Source organism: Dipodomys merriami, unplaced genomic scaffold (genome assembly GCF_024711535.1).
Source record: "Dipodomys merriami isolate MVZ:Mamm:240054 unplaced genomic scaffold, mDipMer1.0.p SCAF_3, whole genome shotgun sequence".
NCBI lineage: Eukaryota > Metazoa > Chordata > Mammalia > Rodentia > Heteromyidae > Dipodomys > Dipodomys merriami.
This window is the reverse complement of record NW_027204492.1, coordinates 68,668,956-68,681,779: the sequence shown is the minus strand read 5'-3', so window position 1 is coordinate 68,681,779 and position 12,824 is coordinate 68,668,956. Positions and strand designations below refer to the sequence as shown.

General features: G+C 38.5%; 1 protein-coding gene across 1 annotated transcript in view; it reads left to right on the top strand.

Moving 5' to 3' along the window:
• Positions 1 to 12,824, top strand: part of Eda2r (ectodysplasin A2 receptor) — a 40,048-nt gene that overhangs the window by 22,584 nt on the left and 4,640 nt on the right. The window contains exons 4-6 of the mRNA XM_070039095.1: positions 5,331 to 5,509; positions 6,062 to 6,147; positions 9,414 to 9,578. Coding sequence (XP_069895196.1) covers positions 5,331 to 5,509; positions 6,062 to 6,147; positions 9,414 to 9,578 — 430 coding nt within the window. The remainder of the gene's footprint in view (positions 1 to 5,330; positions 5,510 to 6,061; positions 6,148 to 9,413; positions 9,579 to 12,824) is intronic.

The window sequence follows — 12,824 nt, the reverse complement described above, 5'->3', positions numbered from 1 at the left end:
TTGCATTTCTGTGTGTATATGGATTTTCTTGGTTATTTTTTATAAATTAATTTCTTTTTAATTATTTTTAAATAGTTATGCAAAGAGGTGATTCTCTTAATTCTTGTTGTGATTGGTGATGTCTTACTGTACCCTGGATATTTTTTCAATTATATTAGAAAGTTTATTTAAGTCTTTCATTTTAGGAAACAATCATCTATTTAAGTTTATTTATTTATTTATTTATTTATTTATTTATTTATTTATTTATTTATCTGCCTGTCATGGGCCTGAACTCTGTGCCTGGGTACTGTCCCTCAGCTCTTCAGCTCAAGGCTAGCGCTCTACCACTTGAGCCCAGCACCACTTCTGGCTTTTTCTACTTATGTCATGCTGAGAAATCGAACCCAGAGCCTCATGCATGAAAGGCAAGTAGGTAGCACTTTACCATTTGAGCCACAGCTCTACTTGTAATTTTTTTGGTGGTTCATTGAATGTAAGAGTATCATAGACTTTACTGCCTGGGCTGGCTTTCAACCAGAATCCTCAGCACTCAGCCTCCTGAGTAGCTAGGATTATAGACTTGAGCCACCCAACAGTGCCTGGAAATTTTCAGTGTCCTTGTGGTACAATTTTTTTTGTCAGTTGTGGAGCTTGAACTCTGGGCCTAGGCATTGTCCTTCAGCTCTTCAGTTCAAGGCGAGCACTTTACAGCTTGAGCTACAGCGCCACTTCCAGTTTCCTAGTGGTTTATTGGAGATAAGAGTCTCAAGGACCTTCTTGCCCAGGCTGGCTTTGAACCATGATCCTCAGATCTCAGCCTCCTGAAAAGCTAAGATTACAGGCTTGAGCCACCGGCACCCGGCTTGTGGTACAATTTTTAATCTGTAGTCTTTCTCTGATGCCGTGGCGGCTCCCTCTGCTGTGAGTGTGATAGCTGATACTTGGAGATTTTCCTGGGTGATGTCTCCTTATTTGTAATGGTTGAAATTAAGGTGACTCTAAGATGTGAGTAGCCACATGATTTCCAGGCTGAACTACTTGTTTCATGGTAGGACACCAATTGACAATGCATCACACCATCTGTCTCAGTGTAGTACTCTCATATCCATAAGACAAAGAGGCTAGGTACACAAGCACAAAGTCCCCTCCTTTTTTTTTTTGCTTGCCATAAAAGTTTTATTTTTTTATTTTTTGTTTTTTTTAAATAAGTTTTTTTATTGTAAAAACACTTTACAGGAGGGTTACAGTTACATGAGCAAGGTAATGAGTATTTCCTATCAAGCATTGTTGACTCCTCCTTTGTTTTTCCCCTACCATCCCTTCCCTCCCCACCTCCCCACCTACTCCCTCCCCCTCACCCTACTCCTAAATTGTAAATTCGTTTTTCAACATAGTGTCTTGTACATCCCATTGTTACAGTGGGTCAAACTGTATCTCTATCTAAATATTTGTTTTTTCCCTTCCCCTCCCCAAATTAGACCGACATCAAATACAGTGAAAACGGGTTATACCGTGGGGGAGGAACATACAAAACAAAAAAACATTCACATGGTACATTATAAATACGTTAGAAACAATAGCAAGAAAGAAAAAACATTGTGTCCCTATCTTGGGGTTCATTTCACTTAACATCATCTTATCTGGTCATATGAACATCGTTTTTGACCTTTTCTACTTGTCCTAGACAGATACTGAGGGACATCTGGGTTGGTTCCATATTTTAGCTATGGTAAGTAATGCTGGTGGCTTTAGTATGGTCTTGTTTGTGATCATTTGGGTAAATGCCCAAAAGTGAGATTGCTGGGTCATAAGGGAGCTCTATGTGGAGTCTTTTGAGGAACCTCCATACTGCTTTCCAAAATGGTTGAACAAGTTTACACTCTCACCAACAGTGCCTTAGGCTTCCCTTCTGACCACATCCCCTCTAGCACCTGTTGTTATTAGAGTTCTTGATTATAGCCATTCTAACTGGTGAGGTTGTTATTTTGTTTTGCATTTCTTTTATGGCTAGAGAGGTTGAGCATTTCTTCATGTGTCTATTGGCTATCCTTCTTTCCTCTTCAGAAAAGTTTGTCTTTAAGTCTTTAGCCCACTTATTTATTAGGCAGTTGTTTCTTTGAGGATTTGTTGTTGGGGGATCTAATTCAATGCTATTTACAAATTCAATGTGATACCTATCAATATTCCAACCTCATTCTTCAAGGAAATAGAAGAAGCAATCTAAAAATTCATAGGAACAATAAAAGACCCCAAATAGCAAAAATGATCCTTAACAGAAAGAACAGTGCTGGAGGAATATCAATATCAAATTTCAAACTCTACTACAAAGCCATAGTAATCAAAACAGCTTGGTACTGGCACAAGAACAGATTTGAGGAACAATGGAATGAACTGAAGACCCAGAAATGAACCAACAGACCTATAGCCATCTAATCTTTGATAAGGGAGCTAAAAAATAGAATGGAAGAAAGTCAGCCTCTTCAGTAAAAGGTGTTGGCAAATTGGTTAATCACCTGTAGAAAACTAAAGCTAGATCCTTATATGTCATCCTGCACCAGAATCAACTCCAAATGGATCAAAGACCTTGGAGTCAAAGCAGACACTCTGAAAACATTACAGGATGGAATAGGAGAAACCCTAGGTCACCTTGGCACAGGCCAAAATTTTCTTAATAGAGATCCAGAAACACAACAAATCAAAGAAAGGTTGAAAAAATGGGATTGCATGAAGCTGCAGACCTTCTGCCTGGCAAAGTGCATAGCTAGCATGATCAGTAGAAAGGAGGAGGCTTGATAAGAAATGTAATTGTGACCCCTCTATCTGATATTTTCACAGTAATAAATAATAATAAAAAAGAAAGCCCACAGATTGGGAGAAGATCTTCACTAGCCATACAACGGGTAAGGGTCTCATATCTAAAATATACTTGGAACAAAGTCCCTTTTGCTGGCTCCTGCTGACAATTTATATCTCTGCTTATGGCTTTGGAATATTAGACCCATAGGAAATCAATGATACACCATTTTGGATGACAAATTTGCTTATTTTTCAAATAGGGATGCCCGTGTGACTTTAGATGATTTTATAGAGAATATAAAATTATTTAAGTCTTTGAGAGCAGGGATTTTTCTCTTATCACTTCAGTTATTTATGTACAATATATCAGATGGCATCCTAACATAAAACTTAGTTGTCTTTACCAGGTGTTTTATGAATTAATAAAATAAAAACACAGCGCTAATCTAACCAGTCTATTAATTGATTCTCCATAAATGCCAGGTAACTTCCACAATCTCTCTCTTTTGTACGTGAATCTGTGAAGAGGTAAAGAATCACACTCAGATCTTTTGATTCTATTGCCCTAGACATTATAAAATTTTGTTTCTTACAGAATAAGGTTTTGAGTATCTCTCTGAATCCATTCCCAGTTCTAAGAGAAAGTTTTATATATATATATATATATATATATATATATATATATATATATTTCTTTTAGTACTTATGTATTTTCATTTTAATATTTAAATATGTGATTCATTTGAAATTTTAGGAAAGTTGATCAAATTTTATTGTTGTTTACATGGTTGTTTTTGTTCAACCTGTTTATTTAAAAGGCTAGCTTTTTTTCATCCATTTGAGATGTTTTTGGTCCATTTGGTCAGCTTATGTAGTGGTATGAGCTAGGTGATAATATTTTTAAACAATGGTTAAGGATCTTTCTTGAGGTTACATGGCTGGTCAGTGGGAGTTAAAGCTAGTTCTCTCTGCCTCTGGAACAGTGTTTCATCATAGACCTGTATTTCTTGCTATGTTGATCCTCAGCTTACCATGTGCAGCAAGTGATGGCAACTATCATCATTCTAACACTACACATAAGGTAGCAGAGGCTCTAGTAAGTCCTTTGCCTTCCCAGGAAATCTAGATTATGAGTAAAATACCTAGAACCCATATGAGGCTTCTGGTGTCAAGAGTTGGGTTTTGGTGGGTAGGTCATTGCAAATGGGGCCGTGAGGCATTGAATAAGGGCAGAGTAGGTAAGTAAAGGCAAAAGTTAGCAGGAGTATTTATTTACAGGTAGAATATGCTCATTTTTCCCTCCCCATGGGAATTATTTTACTACAAGTAATTCTGTTATACTAAAATTTGGTTAGATAAAGGATTAAGGGCTTATTTCAGACATTACCTCTAGTGAGTGAGGAGGGTTATTTTCATTGAGGGACTCAGCCTTATGAAGACTCTGTCATGTTTCTAACAGCTTTATTGAAGTACGGAACACAATTTACCCATTGAAAGTGTATTTAGTATACTGCATTATTACGTTCTAATTACAGTAAATATGTAACATAAAATGTGCTGCTTAACTAAGTATACACTTTAGTGGCATTAATCACAAGCATAATGTTGCACCATCATTAGCACTGTCTAGTTGTAAGACTTTTTCATAATCCTAAGCAGAAATTATGTATTCATTAAGTAATAACTTGAGAAAAAGCTATGGCTTGTAGCATAGCAGGTAGGAGCCTTGTTCTTATTGAAGCTAGTCTATCAGAGCAGAAACAAATTTTGAAGACTATCTATTCCAATCTCTCATTTCTTTGATGCCCAGAAAGCATGGGTATGAAAAACTTCCCAGAGTAACACTGTGTTGATGACAGATCTTAGGCAAGCCTAAGCCCAATCATTTCTCTCTTCTCTATACCGTATTTCAAACATTTCTTACCATGGCCTAGAAATAATTTTTCTTTATTACCCCAACCATATTTACATACATTATATTTTAAAAGTTTTCTAAAACAAAGGTGGATAATAATTACAGCTACTTGTCAGCTCTTTGCACCTCCTCATTTTCTGTAACAATGTAAAATTACATTCTCACATCCTTTGTAGTAGTAACAATCAGTAGGTATTTGTGGCTAAGGATATATAATTTAAGTGAAACCGATTATTTTTGGGGATTCTTTGAAGTACCAGTATACAGTTCACAACGTTCTTTTTATTTATTTAGTTTTTACTGGTGCCCCAATCATGGCAGAAGGAGTATGAAGCCCATTACCCTAGGTGTCCTATTGAGGATAATGTAGCCCTCAGAAAATCCTTGGTGGACAATTAGTGTGAGTGAGAAATAAGTTTTTGTTCTTTTAAATCACTGAAATTTGAGTCCATCTATCCTGGCTGATATATTCTATTTTGTTCCATTTCAATTTGCATTGTTGATGGCAACTCAGTTAATTGATTTTAGAGCCTGAGGATTGAGGGGCAACTTCCAGTTTGAAAACTACGACTCTGTTTCAGAGGTGAGCATCTCTCCAATCTCCTACAGAGAAAAGTTAACTCTCTTGTCTTTGCAGGACTGTGGTTATGGAGAAGGTAGAGATGCATATTGTGTAGACTGCCCTCCTCAAAAGTTCAAAAGCAGCTCAGGCCACCACAGATGCCAGACTTGCATCAACTGTGCTGTCATCAATCGGGTCCAGAAGACCAACTGCACAGCCACCTCTAATGCTATCTGTGGAGACTGTCTGCCAAGGTGAGTCTGCTAAATTTGTCTAAACAGCTCTGTGCCTTTTGTTTTAGCCCTTTGATGTCTATAATCCTTACCTCACAGAATCTAGTCAAAGTATTCTAACTATCCATGTCATATTCCATTTAAGCTCCCAGAAGGTAGAAACAATGTCTTCCCAAGATCCCTCTATAAAGTGTCCAGCACATTGTCCTCCACAGATGAGCACTTAACAGCTTTTTCATCATGCTGGCACTCTTAGCCCAGGCCCAAGATTTAAGGTAAATCTCACTGGAAACTTAAGAAATTATGAAGCAGTTGGTATCATAGTCATGCTCCTCTGTCTCATTGCATTAGCTTCCATTTTGGCTATCGTGTGTGGTGAATGGGGGAAGAGGTGGAGTGACGGGCCCCCTGAATCAGAATCACACATGGAGACTGAATGCTTATGAGGGGTAGGCACTGGCTTCCCCAAGGGCAAAACTCTACAAAGCTACCTGTGGTTCCAGAAAGTACCACTTTACCCTATGTGCATTGTTTGTTCCATCACTCTGACATCACTTACTACTCTGATCATAGGTTCTATCGAAAGACACGCATTGGAGGCCTGCAGGACGAAGAGTGCATCCCATGCACGAAGCAGACCCCCACTTCTGAGGTTCAGTGTGTGTATCCATAATTTTTAAACTTCTATTTTATTACCTTTATGCAGTTGTACAAAGGGGTTTTGATTCAACAATGCATTTTGATCAATGTCACCCCTTTCATCCTTCTCTCCCACCTCTACCAAATCCACTCATCCCCTCAGTTTTTCTAGATCCATGTTCACATATAATGTGTCTACTTCTTCTCTTTTCTTTTCTCCCCAACCTATTGGGTGGCAGCAAAATCAGGTAATATTTCTCTTTCACTTGGCATTGGTGGCTCATGCCTACAATCCTGGATACTCAGGAAGCTAAGACCTGAAGATCACAATTTGACACCAGCCCATGCAGGAAAGTACATAAGACTCTTATCTCCAATAAACTACTCAAAAAAATCTGGAAGTGGTGGTGTGGCTCAACAGGTAGAGGGCTTGCCTTGAGCCAAAGAAGCTCAAAAACAGTGTCCCAGCCCTGAATTCAAGTGCCTATATCAGCACAAGAAAAGGTCTCTTTTCTTGTAGGAATTAACTAGTCACTAGTAGCTCTTTGAGTGGAGTACTGTGGCAAGTGAATCCATTAGGTCTGAATTCTAATTTTACCACATAGTATCTGTGTAATCTTTAACAAATGATTCAAACTCATTGAAACTCATTTACCTCATGTGAAAAGCTGTGACTCATGATGTCTTCATACCTTATGGGATTGTTGTCTAGGTCTAATTAAATAATGGATGTTGAAAAGCACTGTATAACATTTATTCAAACAAAGGAGGAGGCTACCATGCTTGATAAGAAATGTACTCATTATCTTGCCCATGTAATTGTAACCCCTCTGTACAGTATTTTCACAATAAAAAACATTTATACAGTTATGAACTATTATTACTACTATTAACACTATGCAAGGTATGTAGGATTCCCTAGATCTTTGGACTCATGAAAAGCTGAATAAGAATTAAGGGATCTATGACTATAAGTTTCTGTTTATGTAACTACCCATTTATCTGTGTTTTTTTGTCTTTCTATCATTTTTGTCTGTCTACCATCTATCTGTTCACTTATTCTTTATTGACATTTTCATAAAAATAATGAAATATGTAAGACATTGAAATAATTAAAATGTATAAAAGTAGAAAAGTTAAACATGCTCAGTTGCCTCAGATCCCTAGATAATAAATTAACATTTCACATATTTTTTCTTCATTTTTTTAAAATAAGGACCAAAGATTCCACAAGTATGACAAATTCCCTTTTAGATTCTAAATCTCCTCAGATACAAGCACTGTCCTGAAATATATGCCTTGTTCCCTCACCCCACCTCACTCACAGCTGGTTAATTGAAGATTTAAAACAATTCAGTTTTGTCTGCCTTCACTGGCTTGAACTATGATTTTTATATCTCAGCTTCCTGAAATGTGAAGATTTCCAAAAGTACCTGGCTACCAACTGTTAGGTTTTTAAAAAGAGGTAGCCGAGTAAGAACTGCACCACGCACGTGGTATTCAGGTAAGGGGTTTATTCAGTAGACCTGCTGGGACCAGGCAAGGTTGGCACTCCACGCGGCTGGCAAAGGAAAAAAAAGGGCGGTCTGGCGGCGGTTTAGGCCTTATATAGGGTAGGGGGCGGGGAAGGGTGTGTCCAGGTAAAGGGAAGTGGGATCAGGTGGGAGAAAGGTGTGGCCACATCAGGTTAGGATGTGACCTCAGCGGATGCGGATGTGACCTCTTCCAGGTGTCCCAGTTGCCTAGGTAACGCAGGTACTGGGCGAGGTCTGTTCGTAGTCCAGGAATGGACCTTACACCAACAAACTGTTTCTTAATACAATAAAGGTTTATGTTCACTATGTAAAGGACTTGTTCACTGTGTAACTTTGCCTTTTCAAGAATTCAGATTCCACGTCATTGGCACAGGGGGAGAGATAAATGAGATATACTGGCTCTTAAGTGCTCCAATTTAGAAGTAACATACATTTCTTTCTACTCACAGCCCATTGGCCAGAAGTAGTCTTATGGACTTACTTCATGGATACAGGAGAGAATGGGAATAATTAATGAGTCTATATTTCTGCCCATTTATCCACTAGTGTTTTAATAATTGTACTCTTTCTCTGTGTGTACATGTGTGCACTGGGGCCTAAACTCAGTCTTACTCTCTCACTTGCCTTTTTAACTCAGGACTTACACTCTACCACTTGAGCCACAACTGCACTACCTTTCTGCTGATTAATTAGTGATACAAATCTTAAGATTCTCACTAAGTTTTCTGCTTGGGCTGGCTATAAAATGTGATGCTCAGATCTCAGCTCCTGAGTATTTAAGATTACAGGTGTGAGCCACTGGCACTGTATGTAGTATTTGTATCCTTTTTGCCATATATATTCATATATGTAATAGCAATATAGCAGTATATGCTATTCTATAATGTTATATATCAGTGACATTAAGTTATATACTCTGTCCAGTTTTTCCCTCTGGATTGTTTATATAAGTCCATTAAAGGTATTTTATTTTTATCTTAGAGTTATTTCATGTTTTATTTATCCATTGCTGAGGAGCATTTTAATTTAGTTCCATTTATCTAGGTTATATAATAACTAGGCAGGGTATGGAATGGTTGTTTTCAGTTAATTTTGCTAATTTATGTCATGCCTGGAGCATATGTAAATTTTTTCTGTGTGCTGTTCCTAGGTTTTGAACTTAGAACCTAGGTTCTAACCTGAGCATTTTTGCTCAAGGCCACTTGAGCCACATGTCCATTTCTGGCTTTTTGATGGTTATTGGATATAAGACTCTCATGGACTTTCCAGCTCTGGCTGGCTTTGAACTATAATCCTCAGATGTCAATCTCCTGAGTACCTAGGATTACAGATGTGAGCTACTGGCATCCAGCTGAATTTTTCTCTCTTACATATCATTATGTAGTTGTACACAGAGGTTTCAGTTTAATTTGCCCATTTATGAGTACAAAGTACCTTTTTTCTTTGTTATTATTATTATTATTATTATTATTATTATTATTATTATTATTATACTATTACCTGTAGGTGGTTGTACAAAGAAGTTTCAATTCACCATGACATGTTGTGAGTCATCTTGTTCACTGTTGTGCGTTTCATCATTCTTCCCCTACTCATTCCCAACATATAATTTTGCCTGTGATACAAATAAGAAAAAACAGCAAAGCATCACTAATTGAGGAAGGACTAAGCCAAATGTGGATGGCCTGAGAAAGGACAAGGTGATTATTGACTTCCCACACTAATGGATCTCAATTTCTTTTGCTTCACAGGTGCCTTCCAATTGAGCTTGGTGAAGGCAGATGCACCTACTGTGCCTCCTCAGGAGGCCACACTTGTTGTACTGGTGAGCAGTCTGCTAGTGATTTTTACCCTGGCCTTCCTTGGGCTCTTCTACCTCTACTGCAAGCAATTCTTCAACAGGCATTGCCAGCGTGGTAAGGGTTGCTGTTTCACATTTCACATGAATCAGAAGGAAGGCATTTTTAGCAAAAGAGAGGAGTTTCTTAGGGTTGAGAATTCCCACACTAGAAAATCCCAAGGGTGGTCTTTTAATGAACTTGGGGAACTATCTGGGATGGCAATAGAAATTATGGGACTTCAAAAATGTCCTGTTAAGGAACCTTGTTCATTGGGTTCTAGGGCATCAGAAAGGAGCATGGCATGATGAAAAATCTCTTGGGAAATGAATCTGGTGGGATCTAAATCTACCTCTCAATCACTGAGTAACTCTACACAAGTCATATGGCTTCTTTGAGCTTCTTTCTCCCGAATATTTAAAGTGAAAGACAAGATCAGTTGCTTTTAAAGTTATTTTGCAATTGTGTATATCTGTACTAATAGCCGTAGATTCTGGAACATGTCAAAATGGAGGAAGGCTTGGCTATATGAAGTCTAGGGCAACTAATATTGGTGCTACAGTAATAGTAATTTCCCAAAATATGGTAACTGAAAGTATAGTATAGCTGACAGACCTTTTCCTCCCAGATAATATTGTTATCTAGTGACATCTATCCCAGAGAGAATGTCATGTGAAATTAGATAGAAGATCAAGTTTAAAGTCTCAATAACACTAATCTCTGTGTGTGTGTGTGTGTGTGTGTGTGTGTGTGTGTGTGTGTGTGTGTGTGTGTGTGTGTGTGTGTGTGTGTGTGTGTGTGTGTGTGTGTGTGTGTGTGTGTATGTATGCTGGTCCTGGGACTTGGGTACTGTCCCTGAGCTTTTGTGCCCAAGGCTAACATCCTACCACTTGAGCCACAGATCTGCTTCTTGCTCTTTTTTTGATGGTAATTGGAAATAAACGTCTCACGGACTTTCCTGCTCAGACTGGCAACAAATTGTGATCCTCAGATGGCAACCTCCTGAATAGTTAGGATTATAGATGTGAGCTACTGTCACCTGTCTGTAATTTGTTTTCAGCACAACTTTATCCACTAACCAATAATGTGACACAGAAAGTACAAATCACTGAGGGTAAATACATAGGAGGGGATGGTTGATTAAGACCAAGCAAGATGTTAGACCTCCAAGATTACCAAGGCTGGATGCAGCTTCATTGAATTTAAGGGATCTGAGAGCTAACAAGGGGACACCAAGATAGGAACTTATTAGTGAATGAAGTTGACTTAGTAAGAAGAGTCTGTGGGATGGATAAATTATGAAAGATACAAGGATGCTCAGGATTGCAGTCTACTGGATACTGGGCCCAAGAAATGGGATTTTTTTAAGCCTTGCTCTTTCTAAATGGAAAAATCACACTTATCTAGAGCTGTCTTTGTTTAGCTCTGGGATCAGACAAATGATCTTGAAAAAGCCTGATAGTTATATTTGACTGTGCCCCTGGCTTAGAGATGAATGTAGCACATTTCATGCACTACATTTTTTACTATTGTCTCTTTGTGACCCTTCTCAAACTGTATTTCAATCTCTCTACTCTTTGGTCCCTCCTGGGATACTGTGGCTGAGGGAGAGCCATCCTGTCTCTGACTTTGGAAAATGGTATCTGAAATCAAAGCTGTTGCCTACTCCCTGAGTATGGGTATGAAATATGAACAATGGAGTATTTTGGTTCCAGAGCTCAGCAAAATTAATATGAGAGAATATTTGATAACTGCCCATCTTCCCCCTCCACCTTCCTCAGGAGAGAAGAGAAGAGTACATTTTTCTACTCCCTTCTATTCTCTGTTGTAACTTTCTGGGAATATGAGGGCAGGTGGCTTCCTCACTTCTCTAAAAGGGAAGGGAGCACTAGACCTTTGCTCAATGTGGGGATGTTGATTATCAAGAATCACTGGCATCAGTGGCCCACACCTGTAATTCTAGCTATTCATGAGGCTGAGCTCTCAGTATCATAGTTTGAAACCAGCCCTAGCAGGAAAGCCAATGAGACTCTTATCTTCAATTAAATACCAAAAAAAGCCAGAGGTATATCTGTAGCTTAAGTGGTAGAGTGCTAGCCTTGAACAAAATAAAGCCCAGGAACAGCACTCCCTGAGTTGAAGCCCCAGTACTGCACACACAAAAATAGTCACTGAGTTACAAATATACTTGGACTATGTAGGTGAGACCACTATGGGAATTAAATCCAAAGTAAGCTTCCACAAAAAGGAATAGTTAGTGATGCTCACCTGTAATCCCATCATATTGGAAGCTGAGGCCAGAGTTGAATGCCACCCGGTGATACATAGCCAGTTCAAGATCAGCTTAGGCTACTAATAGAAGCTGTCACAGCAAACTAGAGAGAGAAAGAGAGAGAGGTGGAGGGAGGGAGGAAAGGAGGCAGGCAGGCAGTGAAGAAGTAAGGGAGAGAGAGACAAAAATAGAGAAACTAGAAAGACCATCTTCTTTCTGGAGGGGAATCTGGTACTTAGCTCCAGCTCTTTATTACCATATAAGAATATTCACAACTTGTCCAATGAGGGTTAGAATGTGTTTGTGACTTTAACTAAGTATCACTATCCTACAATACTGTGAAATTTGTGAAATTTATATAATTACTTAATCACAAAAAATTGCAAAAAATGAATTTAAAAAAGAAGAGCATTTACCTGGATGTTGGTGGTCTACATCTGTAATCCTAACTACTTAGTAAGCTGAGATCTGAAAATAGAGGTTCATAGCCAGCTGAGGCAGAAAAATCTGTATGACTCTTTTCTCCAATTAACCATCAAAAAGCTGGAAGTGGAGTTGTGTCTTGAGACACAGTCTTGAGCGAAATAGCTAAAGGACAATGGCCAGACCCTGGGTTCAAGACCCAGTACCAGCATGCATGTGCATGTGCACACGTGCACAAGTGCACACTTATGCGCACACACATACACAATAAATACATTAATATTCAGGGCTCAAAAAACTTTCAAAATTTCAAGAGAATCCACAAATCTGGATTTTTGTATGAAATACTGACAAGTAACTTGAATGGAACACAAAAACACCACTCCAAATTAGGGAATCATAAACAATAGCACATGTAGTACATTCTCAGTTTGTAACCTGATGTTGAATCGGACTCATTCATGAAGGGTTTATTACATTTCTATTGTCATAACAAATTACCACATATTTAATGCTTTATTAGCATTAAGTGGCTCAAAAGTTCAGCAGGCTTGGCTTGATCTCACAAGGCTTAAATCAAGACATTGGCAGGGGGATGTTCTTTTCTGGAGATTCAAGGGGAGAATCCA